Source organism: Hylaeus volcanicus, chromosome 5 (assembly GCF_026283585.1).
Source record: "Hylaeus volcanicus isolate JK05 chromosome 5, UHH_iyHylVolc1.0_haploid, whole genome shotgun sequence".
Lineage (NCBI taxonomy): Eukaryota > Metazoa > Arthropoda > Insecta > Hymenoptera > Colletidae > Hylaeus > Hylaeus volcanicus.
The window spans coordinates 20,828,327-20,849,205 of NC_071980.1; the positions used below are offsets into that span (position 1 = coordinate 20,828,327).

At 33.9% G+C, this 20,879-nt stretch overlaps 1 protein-coding gene across 2 annotated transcripts in view; it reads left to right on the plus strand.

Moving 5' to 3' along the window:
* The window catches only part of LOC128877019 (vesicle-associated membrane protein 2-like), a 40,333-nt gene that overhangs the window by 4,937 nt on the left and 14,517 nt on the right, over positions 1 to 20,879 (plus strand). For both annotated transcript variants that reach the window (XR_008457180.1, XM_054123951.1), the window contains exons 2-4: positions 6,718 to 6,932; positions 9,175 to 9,254; positions 9,881 to 9,932. Coding sequence is in view for 1 of the 2 variants with exons in the window: in XM_054123951.1 (XP_053979926.1) it covers positions 6,718 to 6,932; positions 9,175 to 9,254; positions 9,881 to 9,932 (347 nt within the window). In the remaining variant the exon portion in view is untranslated. The remainder of the gene's footprint in view (positions 1 to 6,717; positions 6,933 to 9,174; positions 9,255 to 9,880; positions 9,933 to 20,879) is intronic.

A 20,879-nucleotide genomic window follows, 5' to 3' on the forward strand; every position in this document is an offset into this window, starting at 1 on the left:
TGAGAGTCACCTCTCGAGTGCAAAGGGTTAAGCGACATCTACTTCCACGTTTCATCGAACAAAAGTCCGTGTGAAAATCTGTGTAAAAGTACCATTTGTGTCTTATTGAAAAACGAAATCCTAAAGCCTCTTTTGGAAATCGATCAGCTGTTGCTAGTCGGGTTGTTGGATAAGCGGCCAAAAATAAAACCGCTGGCTCTCTTCGACCGCATTTTAATCTGCCATCGTGCCCGATATCTCCAGAAATAGTGATTTACCGAGCCGAACACGCGCACGGAATCGAAAGCAACGACCAAGTATTCTCGCCATCTATTGCAAAAGTTGCCAGGTCGAAAGCATGAAGAACATTTCACTTCCTTAAAATAAATTGGCCTGATTCGGAGGCAAATTGAACCAGTCCTAACTGATCAATTTGTATAGTGACGATACGGACTTTAAATAGAGGAGGATGTCTGAAAATAGAATATTCTGGAAAGTTCAGAGAGATATTAACCCAAGTTGAGTTTTATAATTAAAGGTTATCGTTTGTAACGCCACTTTTAGCTTCACCCCATATTGTTCTTCGCCTTCTTCAATACATATTTTTTATTTGTAAACTTTTTTTCAAATGTTTCAATCTATCTTTGAAGATAGAACTAAATTTTACATAGAAAAGTTGAATAAATTTCTTCTCTAACTGCACTGATAAATAATAATTTAACGAAAACGTAATTATGTCATCATCAGTTATTCTGTATTCATCTTTTCTGGGTAATTTTATTTAATTTTGTTCATTTTCAATTAATTTGTATTTATCACAAAGGTACTTTTCCTGTGATCATCTTTTTCTTGATTATTTCAGTATCGAATGACTGCTAAATTGTACTTAACAGGAATGTGTTTATATTTTAATGTAAAAATTGTTTACTTAAACATTGTTATAACCTACCATTTGGACCTTAATCATGAAATTTGGCCTTTGGATTTTGCAATAACTTTTCAAGAAAATAGGTAACTTTTGACTAGTAAAAATATTAACTTTATTGATTACTGGGTGATAGTTCAAGGTAAAGTTCTCATTATAAACCATTTCTATAACAATAATAAAGAAGATACTAAATGAAATCTTAGTTTTTTCATTTTTAGTTGTTCGTCATCAGACTGTGTATTCTATGTACCCATAGTGTACAAAAATACAAGTAAATATAATGTATTAATATTATTATACGAATTTAAGAAATACTTATAATCTAATCAAACTTTTCAAATTTATATAAATGCATAAACTCTGCATTTGGCATGCAGATGCATGATTTGAAATGCATTTATCATTATTCTTGTATAATTTTGTTTTACTTTTTTTAATTTCAATCGGTGGTAATTCATTTTTATTAATTTATATTTATCATCAAGCATCTTCCTAAGTTCATCCTTTATTAATAATTTGCATTTTTAATTCTCTCAAGTGCACATTATGATGTCTATTATGCCATAATAATCGTTATTAATTTCCTCTTAATTGTAGAGTACCTTTGTTCCGCAAAAATAATGCAATCTTTAAAACAATCGTCGAATCAATCCGATCCCAAAATGTTTTCGAATGAAACTAGTAAATGAAGTCATACGATAATTAGCATTTGTTATTCAAATGTCGTGTTAAGAAATATACTTGCTAATATTTCATATGGAAGCTGGGTGAAACGTGGATATCAATATATGAGTCGTTCATTACAAAAGTTTATCTTCGTTTTGAGATATAAAAGGTTTTACGTTTCGGTCGTTTGAAATATATGTATTGATAAGAGGTATCAAATAGGCTCGGTGTGTACTTTTGGCGATTGCAGATAGGTAAATTTATCAGGTGTTAGAAGAATATAGACACACACACACTCCTGGTGTGGTTTTCGATGATTTCACTGCTTTTCACTTTTCCCATTTAATACCATTAATAATATAAAATTTTAAATCTATGTTTGTGACTTCACTATAACTGTCATTATTTTTTACCAATTCAGATAATATCTCTTTTAATTACTTTTAAACAAATTTCCTCGATTTAGTACGAATGCTTATGGGACTGGGTTGTATATCTTCTATTTTTAGCAATAAACTGCATACAAAGATACACGTTATGCATTTATGACAAATGTAAATATATAAAAATATACAAGAAAGGAAAAAACGTACTTTAACCTCTTGTGGGACGAATTTTAAACAGATTCTTTTTGCTCTACTGGAATACACACAAATTAAAGCAATGTTTATGTGTAAATTGATTTTAACATTCGAACATGTTCTCTCACATTAATATGATACATGTTTTAATTCTAAAAAGTACAGTGATCTAAAGTAATGTTCTTTATCTGTCTAAATAAAAGTATGAAATTGCATAAACATCAACAGTCCCATAAGTACCATATTGTATAAATTTGTATTATACAAATTCTAATAGAATACTATTAACAAGCATTAATAAATTAATAAACAGTAAATTAATTAATACGTTTCGTTTACTAACTTTGTTGACTCTACAGGTGGTTAAACATTAACAACATTCATTATCCATAATTTCATCATGCATCTGGTGCGTGACAAATTTATTTCAACAATGAAGCCTCCCACGATCGTAAATTATCGTTGCGAACAACGAATATCGGAGTGAGTTGGTCGTAAATTTGCAAATAGATCAACAAAGCTGAAACAAGCGTGGTGCGTGCTTCTGAGAAATTGAAATTCACGCCGAAAGTAATATAGAATGCGTTACGTCGTCAACTCGAGACTCCCACGATAATTAAACCAACATCGTCGTTGTTCCAGGAAAGGTTGTTCCATGTGCGAAAGGTCAACCGTATTTACGTATGATATATCTTCGTCCAGGTCGAATCAAATATCACGCTTCTTAACCTTTAAACTTCCAACGGTTTTGCTCTGGTTTTCAACGAATAGCAAATATTCTTCGAAAACGAGAAGAAGCGATCAGTTTTGGATACGGTACCGTGTAAAAGTCTTAGGTTATTTACGCTACCTTTTATATTTTTACTGCTAAAGAAGGAACACAAATTTGTATTCAGCATATATATATATAGGGTGGGCCAAGTAAGTGTAACAAGCTATAACTTCATTATTTGTATATTTAGAGAAAAATGTCAAAGGAAAAAGATGTATGGTTCAAAGAACACCATATTTGTAGGAACATGTTTCTTTTTTATAAGTGCAATGGTGCATGTGCAATCGAGCATTACAAACATTCGTTTAAAATATCTCATGAATTAATGATTTTTGGACTTTATTCTAATAGAGCTGTACGTAGAATGGCGAAAGGATTCAATTTAAGCAAAAAAAATATGCGTATCCATTTAAAAAAAATAGCACATGTACCATTGCACTTATAAAAACAAAAAGAAGGTTCTACAAATATTGTACACTTTGAACTATTCATTTTTTTCCGTTGACATTTTTCAATAAATGTAGTGATAACAAAGTTATGCCTTGTTACACTTACTTGGCCAATCCTGTATTTTATTTTGCCAATTTTATTGTTATTGCTATATTTGTGGTTCTTTGTCTCTCTAATGCGTTACAAGGAAACTCCAAAAGCTCTCAATTTAAGGCTGCTTTCCCTAAAGCGATAATGACGATCAATAAAATATGAATTTTGTATTAGTACAGAAGAGTATGGCCCGAAAGTTTCTCATAATGGATTATGAATGGGTGCAAACTACACCAAATCGATCAGTTTTATACCCGATGTTGAGCATTTTATTAAATGTAAAACTTTTTGCACTCCATGCAAAGGTAAGGGGGGTTTACATGATCATTTTATTGTTTTTTAAATTGTTTAAGAAACAGCAACCCTCTAGTTATTTGACAATTAAGTTAATCAAGTTAACAATTTTATCTAATTTTTACTAAAACTGTCCTCAGAAACGAATTTTTATTTTCACTATTATTATATTAAACATACGAAATTCCAGTTTTAACTACATATCTTTTTGCTTTATTCGTAAAGTTACTTCTGTGATATAAATAAATAAACAGTTTATATATTGGAAAATGCAAAACGGTGCAAGAATTGAATTTACTTATTAAATGAAAACTTGTTGCTGATAATATTAATTTAAACTGATAATTAATAATGGAAATTCACATTAAAAATAGAGTGAACGATTATATACGTCATTGAACAAATACAATTTTAAAAAAGCAATTTTCCTGTATTGAGTACAATCATTCACATTTTTTTAATATTCTATATTCTGCATTTTTATTCAAATTTCGTATCAAATTCATTTTATTAATTTAGTAACAACCAAATAACAATTCGAAATATTACCTCCCAAGTCGAGATACAGCCTTCAAACTTGCCATATATTCTTTTTTAACAACAAACTCTGACATCCATATTCTCCTATAAATTTTGTCATAAATTAACAAATTATACAATTTTGAACATTTGCACAACTTTTTCCTACAATCTGTACGATAGAAGTCATGTTGCCTTTTCATTAATTTAATCCAAAACGAAAACCAAAACCTACATTTCTCATTATTTTGATCAAAAGGCAATCAGCATAAAAGTTCAGAAACCTACCTTCCATCCTAATTTCTATGCACGCGTAAGGGAATATATTATCACAAGTCTCTCTCGACATTTACCACAGATGAAAAATGAAATTCTACGCCGCGTCGTCTGGGAACATACGACAGAAAAATGGAGGAACACAAGCGATCAAATTAATCGTCCCTGAGGTTGGATTCGCATTCAACGAACTCTCATGCTAAACCCCTCGTGAGAACACAGCCTGCCCACTTCAAGATTTCTAACCGCGTTTAATCCTCCAACGAGTGCATCTTGCGCCATACTGCGCCTGCACTTCCGCCATTCGCTATTCAATTTCCTTTTCCCAGGGATTATACTTCACCGAGAAGAATGCTTTGTAACGCGCCTTCGCTCAAGATTGATAACGGTTCAGATGTTCAGGGAAATTCCAAAATTTCTGTCGCGATTTCTCACAAGTTTAACTTGGAGTTTATAGCTTGGTTTATAGCTTGGAGAGTTTAGATTTTAGGGTTTAGTATATTGTTTTGTGAATTCGACCCTCAAGAATACCCATCAGAAACATAGGTATTGTATTTTAATATTGCTCGATGACGATATTACGTAATCAAGTAAATATTTTAACATTTTTTAATCTGTTTATCTGTATAAATATTATTTTAATTTAATTATGTTTCTTAATTAAACATTTATTAATTGCTTTTCATGTCTTCTATCAGACATCGTTACATTTCATTTAATTCTTACTGTACATTGTTTTGCATTTGCTGAATTGCCTCTATTCATAATTGTTATATTAAAAATGCTACTAGTCTGTTGGGGCCCACTGGCTCCCCTGTAGCTCGGGTACCTCGGGATTGCTACACCCGTACTGTAGCTACAATCAAACATAGCTACAGCCCCTGAGAGCACTCGTAAAGGAACTAGGATAATGTTAACGTCGACAAATTTAGCTTCTAAAATACAAAGAAAATAATAGGATTATAGCAGTTTTTTTTTACGTATTATGAATAATTGTCCCGTGTTGAAACTTTATGTATAGTTCGTACCTGTGTCATGAGGGTACAATTTTTTCAGGCAAAAGAAATAAATATGCATAGTTACACTCATACTTTTTATGTCTGAGAACATTGTCCTGTAAAACAATGATTTCCAAATGCATTAAAAGCCAACTCCATAAAAAAATAGGATTACTATGCCCCTCTCGGAAAAACGTAATTCTGAGTAGAAACAACGACTAATGACCAGACATGGCAAATTGGCGATACATCTGACAATTACTCGCAGTTTCTACTTGAATTACCGTTTGCATTCTCTGTAAAGATGGAGTCTGGTACAGCATCGTCAACTTTTTAACGATCTAACTTGTTAAAAGCATTTCAAATCAAAAATAAAATAATATCACTGCCAAATACGACAAGTTCTGTACCAAGAATTTTTAAAATTCATTTTCTCGAAAACGCAAGCTCGTGTCCAAAAATTCTATTGTTCATTTTCGATGCAGCTTTGCTTGTTCATCTCCAGCCTTCCTATTAATATAGGCTGTTTCCTGAGTTTTGTAGCATACTCTACAGATCATGTTCTCCTTCATCCAGTATCTACTTGCTGTCCATTCAATCCCTAATTTAAATCTTGCTACTATCTTTACTTTCCCGGTCTATCCTCCTTCGTGTAAAAGCTTTGCTATATCTTTCTGCACTCATCTCAAATATTCTATTACGTATCTTGAATCTGTTATCTTTCCTCTCCTTTCTTCTAGCAGGTTCTTTTCATTTCCGTGTTTCCATTCTTCTATTACATTTTTCCCCTCCTCGTCTTTTCTTCTACTTCCCATCTGTCCCTTAATGCTGCATGTAGCTTTTCTCGCGTTTTCCCCAGTTTGTGTTCTTCCGTTTTATCTTATCCATTTCTTTCCTGCGTTCTTTTAGTAATTTTTTCTTCTACTTCGTTTTATTTTTCCTTCGTATTTCAATCTCCCTAACCTAAATCTTCCTATCATCTTTACTTTCCTGCTCTTTCCTCTTTCATCATTTTTGATAGCTGATCTTCGTACGAGCGTCCGCCCTTAACATTAATTTAAATATGTCAGAAGGTTGTAAATTCCATACGACACAGGTTCGAAGGAAAGATTGGATATTTCATTATAGAATTCACTCATCGTGTAAATGCATTACTTGCAGGGCCACCGAGGGCGGTCTAACAGCGGATGCGGCTGCAGCAGGTGCAGGTTCCGGTGAGATCGTCGGGGGTCCCAGGACGCCTCAGCAAATCGCCTCGCAGAAACGATTGCAGGCGACGCAGGCGCAGGTCGACGAGGTCGTCGACATCATGAAAACGAACGTTGAGAAGGTCCTGGAACGTGATCAAAAGCTCTCCGAACTCGATGATCGGGCAGGTGAGATCAAATGGAGCGGATCCACTTTAATCATTCACCTTTATAGAACTTTTTCAATTTTTAATACTAAATTTTCCATTTATTAGATGTAGAGTCCAGAATAGTACTTAAAAAATTTTTAATATTAGATTTTTAATTTATTAAGTGTACACCTTAATCCTGTGCTTTTCTAAAATAACCTTGCGATTTATTTATAAAGAAAACTTTGATTTATATACGAGACAAACATATAACTTTTAATTTTATCTTAGTTACATATTTCAAGAAAGCAGATGTAATTGTAAAGACAAAATTGCGAGTTAATATTTTTATGTATACTATTTCTATTTAACCATACATCGAATGTAAAGGCGCGGAATTAATTTCTACGTCTAATATAAATTATAATATATAATTTAGTAGTTAAATTTAATTGGAGACATTGTATCTTTGTCTGCGTTGAAGAGGTTAACAAGTTCAACAAGCATTCTTTCATGTAATTTTATTTTAAAGAAGTTTACAGAAGATGATTTAAACTTCTCGTAATACTGAAATAATTATTTCAAATGACTGTATGTACGATATTACTTTTACGACAAAGAAAGGGATGGCAAATTATCTCTGTCACGTAGTATTACGACTACATTATTGAAATTAGTTGGGAATAAAAAGTTAAAGGATTCTATTTCATTAAACAACGAGACGTACAATACTGCCTACCGAAGGTGTCAATTTGACGTGATGTGTAAATTGTTCATAATGACATTGAATAAATTGAACTGTGCTCTGTGAGATGGTGAGGTTGAGGTGACTTAGCGACGTAAATGGTGCAATCTTTCTTTTAAAAAACCCAAAAAGAAATTAATTTTATGTAAAGGAATTCTTCTAAGTTGGGAAGCGTTCTAGATCTTATCAATAAGGTTGACCCTAGAACGAAACGCCTTCCAACCGATAAGAATCCCTTCCCATAAAATTAATTCTTTTGAAATTTCTTACAAAAAGAATACACCTTCTGTCTCCTCAATTAATATTTTCATTTTAAATATCGCGATTGCTGAATATCAAATTTTCAAAATAAAGTGTAAGACGATTGATAAAAATGAACAAAGTCAGTAAAAGTTACAAATATATGTCTTAAGTTAGTACTGTAAAGAAATGATCGTTCAGAATTTAACAAGTTTCACCCCAGATTGCATAAAATATAAGCAAACATACACGCTGGTTTTCAATCGATGCGAGAAATGCAATTGAAACGAAAAATTGAAGAACTCACGAATAGTCGGCCATGTTCGTCCAAACGTAACTTCATTCATTTTCTGCATTAAAGCTGGATTAAAGCGGTGCACGCCGATGTCAATTACAGTGACTCTTGCGAATCGATGCAGTTGTTCCGAGGCTGACCATTATCGACCCTTCTTCCCTGCACGTGGTCTGACTATATCGTGACTTTTGTCACTGTCTACTTTAATTAAAGGGGTACTCCTTTACTGTAGCTCAACAAATAATTCTTGTTGCTCAAAACCTTTAAAATATTCTATTTATAAATATATCTAAATTACATTAATAAAATGTTTGAATTGTCAATATCACAACCGTTTTATTAGGCGCAGAACGAATTCATTCGTAATAGAAAATCATACAACTTTTAATCTTCTCCCAATCAAGCATTCTAAAACAATACATAAAGTTGTCAAAATAAAATGTTGGAACCAATCTGTATGTTTCATTACTATGAAGGGTGATAGTTGACTGAAATAGTAAAAGTTATAAGAAAATCGCAAACAAATACTCTTGATAATTGACACTCTCGTGAGATTCGAATGATCTTTTTGAAGTCGCGCAAGTTACACATCTGTGCAACTGATTACGATAATGTAGTCTCAACGTAGAGACACACAATGGAGTCCCTTGTGATGTTGGAAGCCATCAGTGAAATCTCTAGCCCTCGGTGTGTATCCATCGTCATTGTCTCGCGCATTCCAGTTCCTCGTCATAAAAGTATCGTAGCATTTTATGTCCAAGGAACCAAAAAACCTTACACCAACATCTTTTTTTTTTTTCAATTGCACGTCTCTACAAGTCTTCGAAACGAAATCTCCATTGTTCTCAGTAGAGACTTCGTTGACCTAAAATTTACGCAAACACTTTGATTGAATCTTTTTATAAAACTGTAAAAGTTAGAAGTCCTATTCTGAAACAAGCTTAGACTAGACCAGGTATCATGGTGATACTCGAACTAACGACTTGGAATTTCTTTCTTCAGACGCGCTACAGCAAGGAGCGTCACAGTTTGAGCAACAAGCAGGGAAACTGAAAAGGAAGTTTTGGCTTCAAAATCTAAAGGTAATATCTGTTTCATTGGTATCAGTCATTTTTATGTTCTTTATATCGAACAGTGTGACGACTATATAGGCATTCAGAACAAAATTCATAACTTTCAAGTTGATCAATTTTTAGCATAATATTCTTGATACTTTCTTAAAGAGAATATAAAAATAGTTTCATTCATAAAAATTGAGGTAATTATTTCACTTATTTAATAAAATTTCTTAATTTATTACACAAAAAATTAAGGCAAATTATTATTATTACATTTAAATTACGCATCTATTTGAAAGATACTGCAATATTCAAATCGACTTATAAAAATGATATTAAAGAAAGAAACACTACCAGTGTCACGTCTTTGAATAAAATGCATAGATTTTTTCTTTAGTTTTATCCTTGATTTGAACAATAAATTCATGTATTAAGTAAATGTTATCGATAATGTCACAAACTACATTCTTTTACTAATATTTCAAAAAATGAATATCGTTTACTTATTACATAATTAAGTTTATTGTACATACATTATTTGTATCCTATACTTCTGTTCCTAATTCTATCCTTATACTTGAATTTTGTTCATTAAATGTCGCACGGTGTATCGGTTCGATATTGACCGTTTCGCTCGGCTTTATTCGCAGATGATGATCATCATGGGCATCATGGTGCTGATCGTATTGGCCATTATTGTCGGTAAGTAACCAGAAGCATAGATGCATTTTGAGAAAGCTAACGACACCGCCGTTGTCTAAATATTTTGTATCATCTGGTTCGATGTGTCTTTTCACGATTTCGAACGACTAATTCGTCGAGCTATATGTTTTTCGAAATTTGCCAAAATTCCAGCCCCGTTACACTACAAGCGTAACCTAGGTGACTTTAGGTAATGCTTTTAGGTGACTCTGGCTTTGATAAAAATCGATGACTACATATCTGTGGGATTCCCTGAATATACCAAGGGTAAAGAAAGGATTTGCACGCTTATTAACGTTTCGTTTTCTAAGACAATATATTGTATAATAGAGCACCAAAACATGTACATTATGCTCGTTATACTTCTTTACTTCTTAAACAGTTATCTTTAAAAAAAAACTGAGTGTGCAAATGCTTTGTTGACCCATTGTAGACTCTTTCGAAGAGACTCGAGTGAATTTTCGAATACAAACGCGAATCAGACTGCTGACTGAATCAGTCGTTCTCGGCTACTGTCTCTGTCAATCTACATTTCCGCGCTGAGAAAAGTACCACGTGAACAAGAAATTGTGTTTGCACGACGCCGAGGGACGTTGACGTCCCGAGTGAAGTCTTGCCGAATAAGCTTGCACGGCACTCTAGAAATTCCTCCGAAATCCCGGAGAAATTTCACGAGCGTTCTCGAGATACTTTCGTCGACAAAAGTGTCACCGTGCGTCGCGCGAGTCATAACATTACGACTGTTCTTCTCGATCACGAGAAAACTGGCGAAAATCGCTGATACGATGTCAAGGGAAACGCTAAGACATCATTTCGTTACGCATAAATTTTATTCACCTACGAGGGAATCGGAAGTGAGAACGCGATATACTTTGATGAGCCGCCATCTGAAATTGTAGGTCTCGACGAATTGGTTGAGAAACGCCACCGTCTTAGGGACATTTCACCAATCGTTTTCGAGATAAAGGAATTCAAGTGTCGAAGTTTAAAAGTCCTTTGACAAAACGATGTCGATTCACATTTTGCAAGAAAAGTGACACAAATCGAAATATAGAAAAATTATTGCTATGTGTCGATTGTGTTCTATAAATATCGAACTTTACATAGGAAACGTTACTTTGATCAACTTCGGTATTTCTAGTATTCTAAGTTTGCAATATGAGTAAAAAAATCCCATAACACAATGAATACCTAATTACTTGTAAATAAAGTAAACCTAAATGATTTATCATTTCCTTTAGATTTACTTTACCTGTGACACGCTTAAAAATGGTTCTCGAAGGGCTCCATTTTCTTTTGCCTCTTATAAAATTTATATTCTTCGTTTTGCGTCACTTTTCTTGCGTGGGTGCAATATATAGGTGATATAGTCATAGATCTTGATAAAAGGAACAGAAAAGACCGATATAATTTTTCCTTTAAGTGAACATTAACAACTGAAAGTGCAGTTCTTCATTGGAGTCCCACGCGACATTGCGTAGACTTGACAAGATGGCGGCGCACATAGTGTACCGATCAAAGCACTTGGCGTGCAAAAAGAGAATTGCATTTTCAGCTATATCTATTCATTTGATCAGAAAATTATATAAAACTTTGCTGTTCCTTTTATCGTGATTGACAAATCCGTGCCGTTATCTAGTCGATATTACAACTTCAAAATTTTTACTTAACCTTATCCACCTTGTTGACTATCTAACTGAAATAGTTGGGTAATTAACAAGTAATTCGGTTGAAATCTACAATTTGAGACTCATCAAAAAGGTATTTAACCCTCGTTAACCTCGGCTGAGTAGTTTCGACTCAGTCGCGAACAAAATAACGATCGACAATCTTTCTCGAGTTCGCGAAAAATTTACTGTTTCGCTCAGGATCTAACGCGACATTTCTTACTGATCATCATTTAACGTGTGAACTCAATGTGTTTCTCTTTTCCCGTCTAGTGAAATTCATGTAGACGCGCTGATGGAAGAGATTTGTGTGTGAGTGAGTCTGAAGGTAGAAAGCAACAAAACTGCGACGTTGCGTATTACTGTTGTATCTCTCTCTCTATCTTTCTCTCTCTCTCTCTTTCTCTCCTCCCCCCCTCTCTCTCTATCTATCTATCTATCTATCTCTGTTTTTCTACTTCTGTTTTCCCTCTGTTACGTTCCTCAACCCTTTTTTTTCATGTAGGACGTGTGTACGCGTACCTGTATACGGATATGTACATCTCCGTTCTCGTTGTTCTATACATCACCAGACTCCATAGCCCTCAGCCCTTCAGAATTTCTACCTGACGTTTTGAAGGCGTGCCCCATGCAAGTGTTCGCAATTTCGTAAGAATTTTTCGACCAGTTTCCTTTTCTGTTGGACTCTTAACGACGTAAATTTATCGTGTATTATGTATTATCGTGGTATTATCGTGTACTTTGCAAAATACAAATTTAAAACATATTTAAGATATGGTGAAAGACACTGTTTCACTCTTCAGGAGATGTTCAGTAAAAGACACTAGATTCGGTCTTATAGGACATGTCAAATTAAAAAAATGCTAGAATATGTTGAGACTGCGGATGTTTATGCTAATTCAAATATTTACAGATTCAGATGAAGAATTGTGATTTAAATAATTGTATGTTTTATCATCTGAACAGTGTAACATGGGAAGCTTTAATTGAGAATGAAGTCTCGGAAAAAGACATCCCAAACATTGTTAATATTTAAAATATGTCATAACATTAGTTTTAGCCTGACAATTGAGTAAGAACGCTCTGAAAAGACAAGTCAGCTGTAGATAAAATGATTGTCCTCTTCATTAAGGAGACTAGGCAACTAAAAAGCTCCAAAATACACATGCTTCCGTTTATACATACGGTCAGTCCCATAAATATTCGTACCCTCTGTATCTATTGAAAGTAAGAATATAAATGATTTCCTTGGACATTGTTAACATATTAGAACAAAATGATTACAATAGCAACTGTAATACTGCAAAGATTTATTTTTCATTTAAAGAAAGAACTATTTTGTTTTTTCTTAGGAAAGTGCAGTCTCTAAAAAATTGTTCACAGACTCGATTATAATATTACAGGTGTTTTGATAACCATCACCAAGGAAATTTCAATATCCTCATTCGTGAAGCTCGTATAAATAGCTAAACAAATTTGCTTGTTGTCTATAAAATACATTTAATAATGTGTTAAATGAGGAGTGGGGACTTGCATCCATTTGCTTGAAATTAATTCCTAAAGAAGACTTTACGAGTAATTTGACCATTGAATCGTTCGTATAAAGGGTATATGGCTCCTCCATTCGAGTGGGTGTCAGATATATACAGAATATTCCTTCCAGGAATTGTTTATGATCCCTTTTGCCCCTTGTAAACAGAACCTGCCTGGAGGGGTTCAAAGGATCCGCTCAATAAACATAATTAAGACTCCCACACACCTGGATATCAGATTCAAAATCGTACGCAATTTCTCTTGAAGAGAGCTTTCCATATAAACAATTATTACTCACTCACGGATTCAAAATTCCTTATGAAAGTCACGACATAAAAGACGTCATTTTTTCTAAACAGACCAAGCAAATGTTTCACGTAGAATATCGAAGTTTTGTTTCTATACTTGCGGCTGATTACAGTTTACGAAATACTTTTTCAATTAATTCTACCGAGCCGTTACGAAGTGTTTCGAAATTTTTATTGAAACTTCATAAACGTCAGTGTCTTTTTTCCAGTAAATTCCCCATAATTAAATGTTCAACAACAAATCCGTCGTTAAGTTGTCCAAGAGAAACGCAATTCAGCGTCGATAAATAACAGGAAGGAAACGAATACTTCCCTCGCGAAAAGTACTTATGAAATTGACGCTTACCGTCGATGTTACATACATATTGTCTGCCTGTAATAGGTACCTGCTGGTGTATCTGTCGCTATCTGTATTCTACTACCCCTATCCGCCACGAACAGCCCCCAATCCCTCGTGGCTCGTAGTATATTCATGAATCATCGATTTAATTGGCTAAAGTTCCAATTAACAGTCACATGTAAGCGGTATCATGCGAGACTCAAACAAGAGAATCTGCTTGATATTAACTGAGGCTGCCAGGTACAAGCCGTGCTCTTTGGTTAAGATATTCGTCGAATCAATTTGACATTGAAGAATTTTAGAAGTGAATTATTTCGAAATTGAAGCATCAAGATTGAACTTTTCTGTGATCGAACAATTTTAGAATTGAAACATTTAAAGAATTAAGGATTTCAGGATGTATTGTAGTAAGCAGGTTTCTTGAATGTTTATTATGTATTTGTATATTATAGGGAATTATACCCCCATTGGTAACCAGTGAACCCTGCCATGAGCTTGGCGATTGGCAGCCAGTTGACACAAGCACAATTATCTTGAAATGATTCAAAGTATCGTTCGAACCCTGAAAAACCTAACTGCAATGTTGACGTCACGTCAGAGTATCTTACCCACAGAACGCGACTTACATTCGAAAGCCTCGGTTAGTATCAATAAAAGGCCTGAGCCATGAAAGTCCCAAATATCTTAAATAAAAGAGTAAATAAAGAACTCGGTGCTTCATGGATCCTCGACAGCCCATGAGCTCGATGTCGAGCCCAGAGCAACACGATCAACAGACAGCGACACCACATACATTAACAGTCGACTGACTTTGCCGCGAGGAAGAGTGTAAATGCCCGGAATACTATGAATCTCTCCATTCGCTGCCGAGACGATTTCATAGAAGTCTCTAATGGGGTTCCCGGTTTCTGTTAGAGGATTTACTTCGTTTCGGCCATGAAACACTATTTCATAGTAACATTTCTAGGCTTTAAAACTTGCAAAAGTATATTATTAGGAACATCAATCTGAAGATTAGAATCTTCGTAAGAATGTTTTGGTAAAAGTAGTAAAAACAAGAAGTTTATTTTATATCAATGTTCCGACACCTCGGTTTGGATCCAAATATAAATTTGTATTATAATGCCAAATTTGTAAAGGAATGAACGAGTTTTATTTATGAGTCTGTGAGGTTGTATAACTTGACTATAACACCTAGTGTACCAGGCTTGTATTTGTTCATTCTTTACATTCATTTAATTCTTGTTTTAGATTACTTTGCATTAGCTCTGTTCATATTTCTCTCATTAGAGACGTCAGCAGTCTGTTAGTATCCATTGGCCCAACTATACCTCGGGTACCTCGGGATTGCTAAACCCGTACTGTAGCTACAATCAAACATACAATAGCTACAGCCCCTGAGGGCATTCGTAAAGGAACTAGGATAATGTTTAAATTTCTAAAATAGAAGAAAAGTAATAGGATTACAATAATTTTTTTTGTGTATTCAATGAACAACCGTCAGGTGTTGAAACTTTATGTATAGTTTGCATCTGAGTAATTTTTGCTTCATCACAGCATTTTAGGAATAAAACATTTTAGGATTAAAACACTTCAAAATATTATACTATTAACAAAAAAATACTATTTTAAAATTGAATTATTTCGAAATTGAAGCATTCTATGAATGAAGAATTTTAATAAAGCATTACATGGTTCAAGATTTGTAGCATTGAATCGTCTTAATAAAATATTTCAGGATGCATTTTAGGGTTCAAACATTCTTTGATTGGAACGCATTAGCAGATATATTCGAATATTGAAGTATTTTAGAATTGAAGCATTTCAACATGTTGGCATGAACTATTGCAGCAATGAAGAATTATGACGTTCAGTTGTTTTATCATTGAAACATATTAACATTGAAGAATTTAAAATTAAAATAAAATTAAAATAATTTTCGTGAATTTATTAATGTTATGAAGAAGTATTTTAGGAATAGGTTATTTGAAAAAGCTGATTTAGTTATCCACAACAAGCAACATTATTATTTCCTCCCACGCTTCTCCCAGGATGGTAAACATTGCCTTAAATGAATTATAACCGTCTCAACTCAGATGCAAACTTTCCGCGAACGAGTAATATACATATTTCCATACAATTATAACCACTCTCACAGTTATAGCGAGAAGTAGTAGCATATAAGAGCACTCGCGTGTCTCGTGTAATGGTTTCAATAATATAGCAATTAAATTGTGAAGTTATCTTTCTTCAAGATAAGATCAAATTCAATGAGTCGAAACATTGATATAAATAAATATACTTTCATAAAACAAAATATATAATGTTTGACGAAGCAACACCACCAGTTCCTTTGAATAATAAAAAGTAAAAAATTCATCATATCATTAAAAACAAAACTGAAAATAGTGTTTTCAAAGAAACGAAGATGCTTTTAAAGAAGGAACTTTCTTCTTTTCCATGCAAATACTGGAAGATCACTCGACGAAGACTGCACAGCTTTGCGGGAAATCGTTTGGTAGGAATAGGATGATACAAAAAGCTTCGGTCTTTCGTCGAGTCGCTGGCATTTACACTGCTTTATCGAAGTCTTCGCAGCGTTGATTCTTTGATTCCGTTGCGACAGGAATTGTCTGCGATTAAAAGAGTAGAAATGAACAAAATTGTAGACGTTGGTCGTAGCAAAGGTGTACAAAGATTTTCGAGCAGAAACGCGGCGTTTTTTTTTTTTTTTTTGTTGGAATTATCGGATGCGTATCGGTGAGAGAATCGACTCGAAACGCGACGACAGTCGCAAAGAAAAAGCACACAACCACTTACCTCGCCTCGTAATTAATTGTTATGTGTCTGTCTGTACTTTTTGGTGGTATTACCCTGTCTTTCTTCCTGAAGTTGGTCCCAGCCAGTGATTTTCAATTTTTTGGTGGTCACGAAAAATCGATAAACGAGTGAAGCGTCGACGTGAACGGACTGAAAGCTAAAACAAAACAAATAAAGTAAAATATAAAAAATATATACAAAAGAAGAAAAATACCGTTCGAACAACCACCGAGAAATGAAAACACGAAATGGACAACACCATAACGACAAATTAACAACAACAAGTACTATATCGCTCCTACGAACAACAGTAAGAACAACAAGTACAACATCAATAACAACAGTAACAACAATATAGACAAAAGGTTTCTAAAAAAAGCTTTTGTTTAACCCCCACTGTTCTCTTCGGTACGGTAAGCTACAACTTTTACTGCTGCACTTGGTACCACTTCTTTTCTCAACTTTATTCTATCGTACTTCTACAGTAAGTCCTCGTTAAAAGACCGGATTTTTACCTCGATAAAAGTCTCGGAGCCGTTTAGTAGCGAGCAAACGAAAAATATTATATTTTTCGTTAGAACTTTGTGATAATAATATCAATAGACTGGTGACGTTCTTCTGATGAGCATACATATGTCGAGACATGACCTAACTCACTATTTTTAATAATATCTAATTGAAAGATTTTATGTACAATAATTCGTATATTTGTCCACCAATAAGAATACAAATATTTATATTTAGGTATAGAAATGAATTCTGTGCCTTTATATTTGATAGTCTATAACCATAATTTAAGCAAAAATATTTACCCTCCTTTATATTACGTTAAATTACCAGCCTTCTAAGTCTTAACAAACAAGTCTCAACCTGATGGTCATTAAAAGTTATATATGAATAAAAAGTTCAGTAACCCACAAATTTTACTTATTGCTGTCCTTATAACAGGTTACAATTGTACTTAACAATTACTATTTGTAAAAATTATTTTTCTATTATTTTGTTGTATTCGTCACTCTAGTTTAAATGGAAATATACACCTGCGATTTTGTTACATTCAAATATTAAGATTACTCTGAAATTTCATTTTACAACTATACGTGCTCCCTTGGAATGTGTGGGTGTGACTGAGGGAAGATTAAAAGTTGTAAGGTTTTTCTTTATAAATAAATGGTAAATTTACCTCAGATAAGCACAGAATTAATTTCTACACTTAATCATTTTGTAATTATATTTTGAAATTTACGTATTTGTAATTATATTCTGATGAAAATAAGTCCAAACACTACCCAATTCGAATTATTTTTAATTATGCGCAATTAAAGGTTTTCAGAAACGATTCAAATAGCGCATTATTAAACATAGTCCGGTGTAAATCGTGTTTGGATTCATTTTCATGGAGAAAATTTCGTCGATCTGTTGATAATACTCCGATGTGATACGAGATTAATTAATTTATTTACCTGTCTAATTTAGTTCGCTTGAAAAATTTCACCAATCCACTGATAAACCTCTCACGGAGATATAATAAAGAAAAATTTTAAATTATTACTTTCCACTAGCGATTTAGACGACAATACTCGTCGACCCCTTCATGCAGAGAATATTGTCCTTTTTTTTCAATCCATGCTAGGAAATTATGTCACAAGTGTAACGAAATATCAAAAATCAAATTTGTTAAAAAGTGCAATTTAACTTATTACGTCGCATTGAAGTACAATCCAAGTTGTTCCTTTATTATTGTACTGAAAACTTGTGCTGAATATGGTTACAAGGAATAATACGAAATAATCCAAAGAAAATACACACTGTATATATATATTGTAATTATTATTATTAATATTATATATATTGTAATAACTAGACTGCGAATTTTATGCATGTATGACGTATGAAAAACATACAACCAAATAAACGTAATGTGCGTTTTACAATTACTATAATAAAATCGTTATTTCATTTTGCATAAGTGCATATACCTTTTGGTTACATTTAGCATGTGTTTATTATATTAGTTTATATCATAAATGCATAAAATCGGCAGTCTACTAATAACAACATTTATTGACTGAAACTGGACAGTATCGAGAAAGATATCTTGAGCACGAAGGGGTCGAAAGTGTCCGAGTGGAATGCCTTCGAAGAATTACTATACTTTTTCTGTCGAGGTCGAGGATCATAATCACTCCCCGACACACAGGTTCTAATCTTAATTCTCTGCCATTTGTCCCTGCGCGCAGAATTGAATTTCTCTGATTGTAACTTACTTTTGACAAGGACATATTTCTGGAAAAATGTACAATTTACTTTTATGTAAAGCAATAAGATGGGAAACGTCTAAATGGAATAGTTCATTTTCTGCGCGCAGCACAGTATCCAAATTTTTGCATATTCAATACAGCATGGAACTTCTCTTTTCTCTCTCTCTATCTATCTTTCTCTCTCCACCTGTATCGACCCCGTTCCTCGAACTCAAACACCATTTTCAGAGTATACGAATTACATGACATTATATGATATACCGAGCGAAAATCGTTTCCAACGAAACAATTATTTCTGGGACGATCTTCACGCCCGCGCATGCCTATCTGCTTGCAAACTATTTCATGGCAGCATGACGAGTTTTATGTTTCATGTATGATAAATAGAGTACGTGTCGTTTGGGAAATGTAGCGACGCATGGCTTGCTCGTTCGATGGAAACGCATTCGTCGAGGCTTCTGACAAGTTACGGTGATCGTTGATAAGGAAAGCGAAGGATGTACGACGGGAGGAAAGCCTCAGAAGTCTCGAATTGAATATTCCAGGAGATTTTCAGCGTCTGAACGATCAGTGTACAGAATGGCGAATTTTGTGTCAAGTAGCAAGTGTTAAGTGTAATCGTAAGTTGCATGGGATTTGTTTAGAATAAAACGTACAATTACGTTGTGGAATTTAGTATTTATATTATCAGATTCAAGGCTCGTGGACGAACACATCAACTCGATGTTTGTTGGAAGTGGGAAAGATTTATCGCGGAAAGTTATTTTGTTGGATTACGCGTCCAATTGCGATGTCTGAACAAAAACATCTGGATCTACTTCCCTACTGTTTCTTTTTTTCAAATTACAATTGTTTCTTTTATTGTTTTCGTTGAAATACATGTTCATGACAGTTCACTTGTGTAATTTCTAGTAGGAAGATTATTGACTTTAGCAAAAAAGTCATATATAACTAACTAAGTCAAATATAACTCGCCATGATTAACAAATGTCATTTGAAAAGCATGATTTCACAACGATCTTTTTAATCCAAAGTCACACTAAGGTTGTAGTATAACGGAATCATTGAAATCGCATCGATGGCGTCTAAATAACTATCAAATTAAAAATACATGATTCCATTTAAAAGGATCGTAACTTTACTTTTGGTTAAGGAAAATTTTCGTGTGCTATCCTTCAAATCAATATTTCTTGGTGATTAAATACTGATTAACTTTTGTACTGACTTTTTTGTCAAACTCTCGGAACTGACTGTAACGCATCCTGTATACACCATACAACTTAAGTAATTTTGATTTCATTTAACTTGAGGGATATTTACACATATGTATATATTTCCTCTTATATCAAAGTTACTATTACTTACAGTCACGATATCTTTTAGAATGAAAAATATACCGTATTAAAGTGAGGCGACATATTTGTATGTTAAAATCGATGTATAGATAAAAATTGCTTTAGATTGTATATTTTTGTATATCGTAGAATAATACGATTTGATACAATCCTATTATATTATGTATATATTTATATATACACGTATATTTTATTATACAATGATTATATATTTGATGAAATATATTTATATATACAAGTACATATATATTTAATTATACAATGATATATACAGGGTGTCCCAAAAATGTTGGAGGTCCTTGAAAGGGGTGGTCCGGGAGGTGATTTGAAACAACTTTTTCTTTTGCAAAAATGTCGGATGGGGCTTCGTTAAGTAGATATTAATAAAAAAAAACCCGACCAATCAGAGCGCGCGTAGACCGTTGGAGCGGCCGCGGTAGCGAAGGCTACGCGCTGAGCGACCGCGTCAATATCCTTCGATGCACGTCGAGTCACTTGTTCGCGTGCAAGCGCGGCCGCAAGCGCGTAGCCATCGCTATCGCGGCCGCTCCAACAGTATACGCGCGCTCTGATTGGTCAGTGTTTTCCGTTAATATCTCCTCAACGAAGCCTCGGACAACAATTTCGCTAAGGAAACAGTTGTTTCAAATCACCCCCTGAACC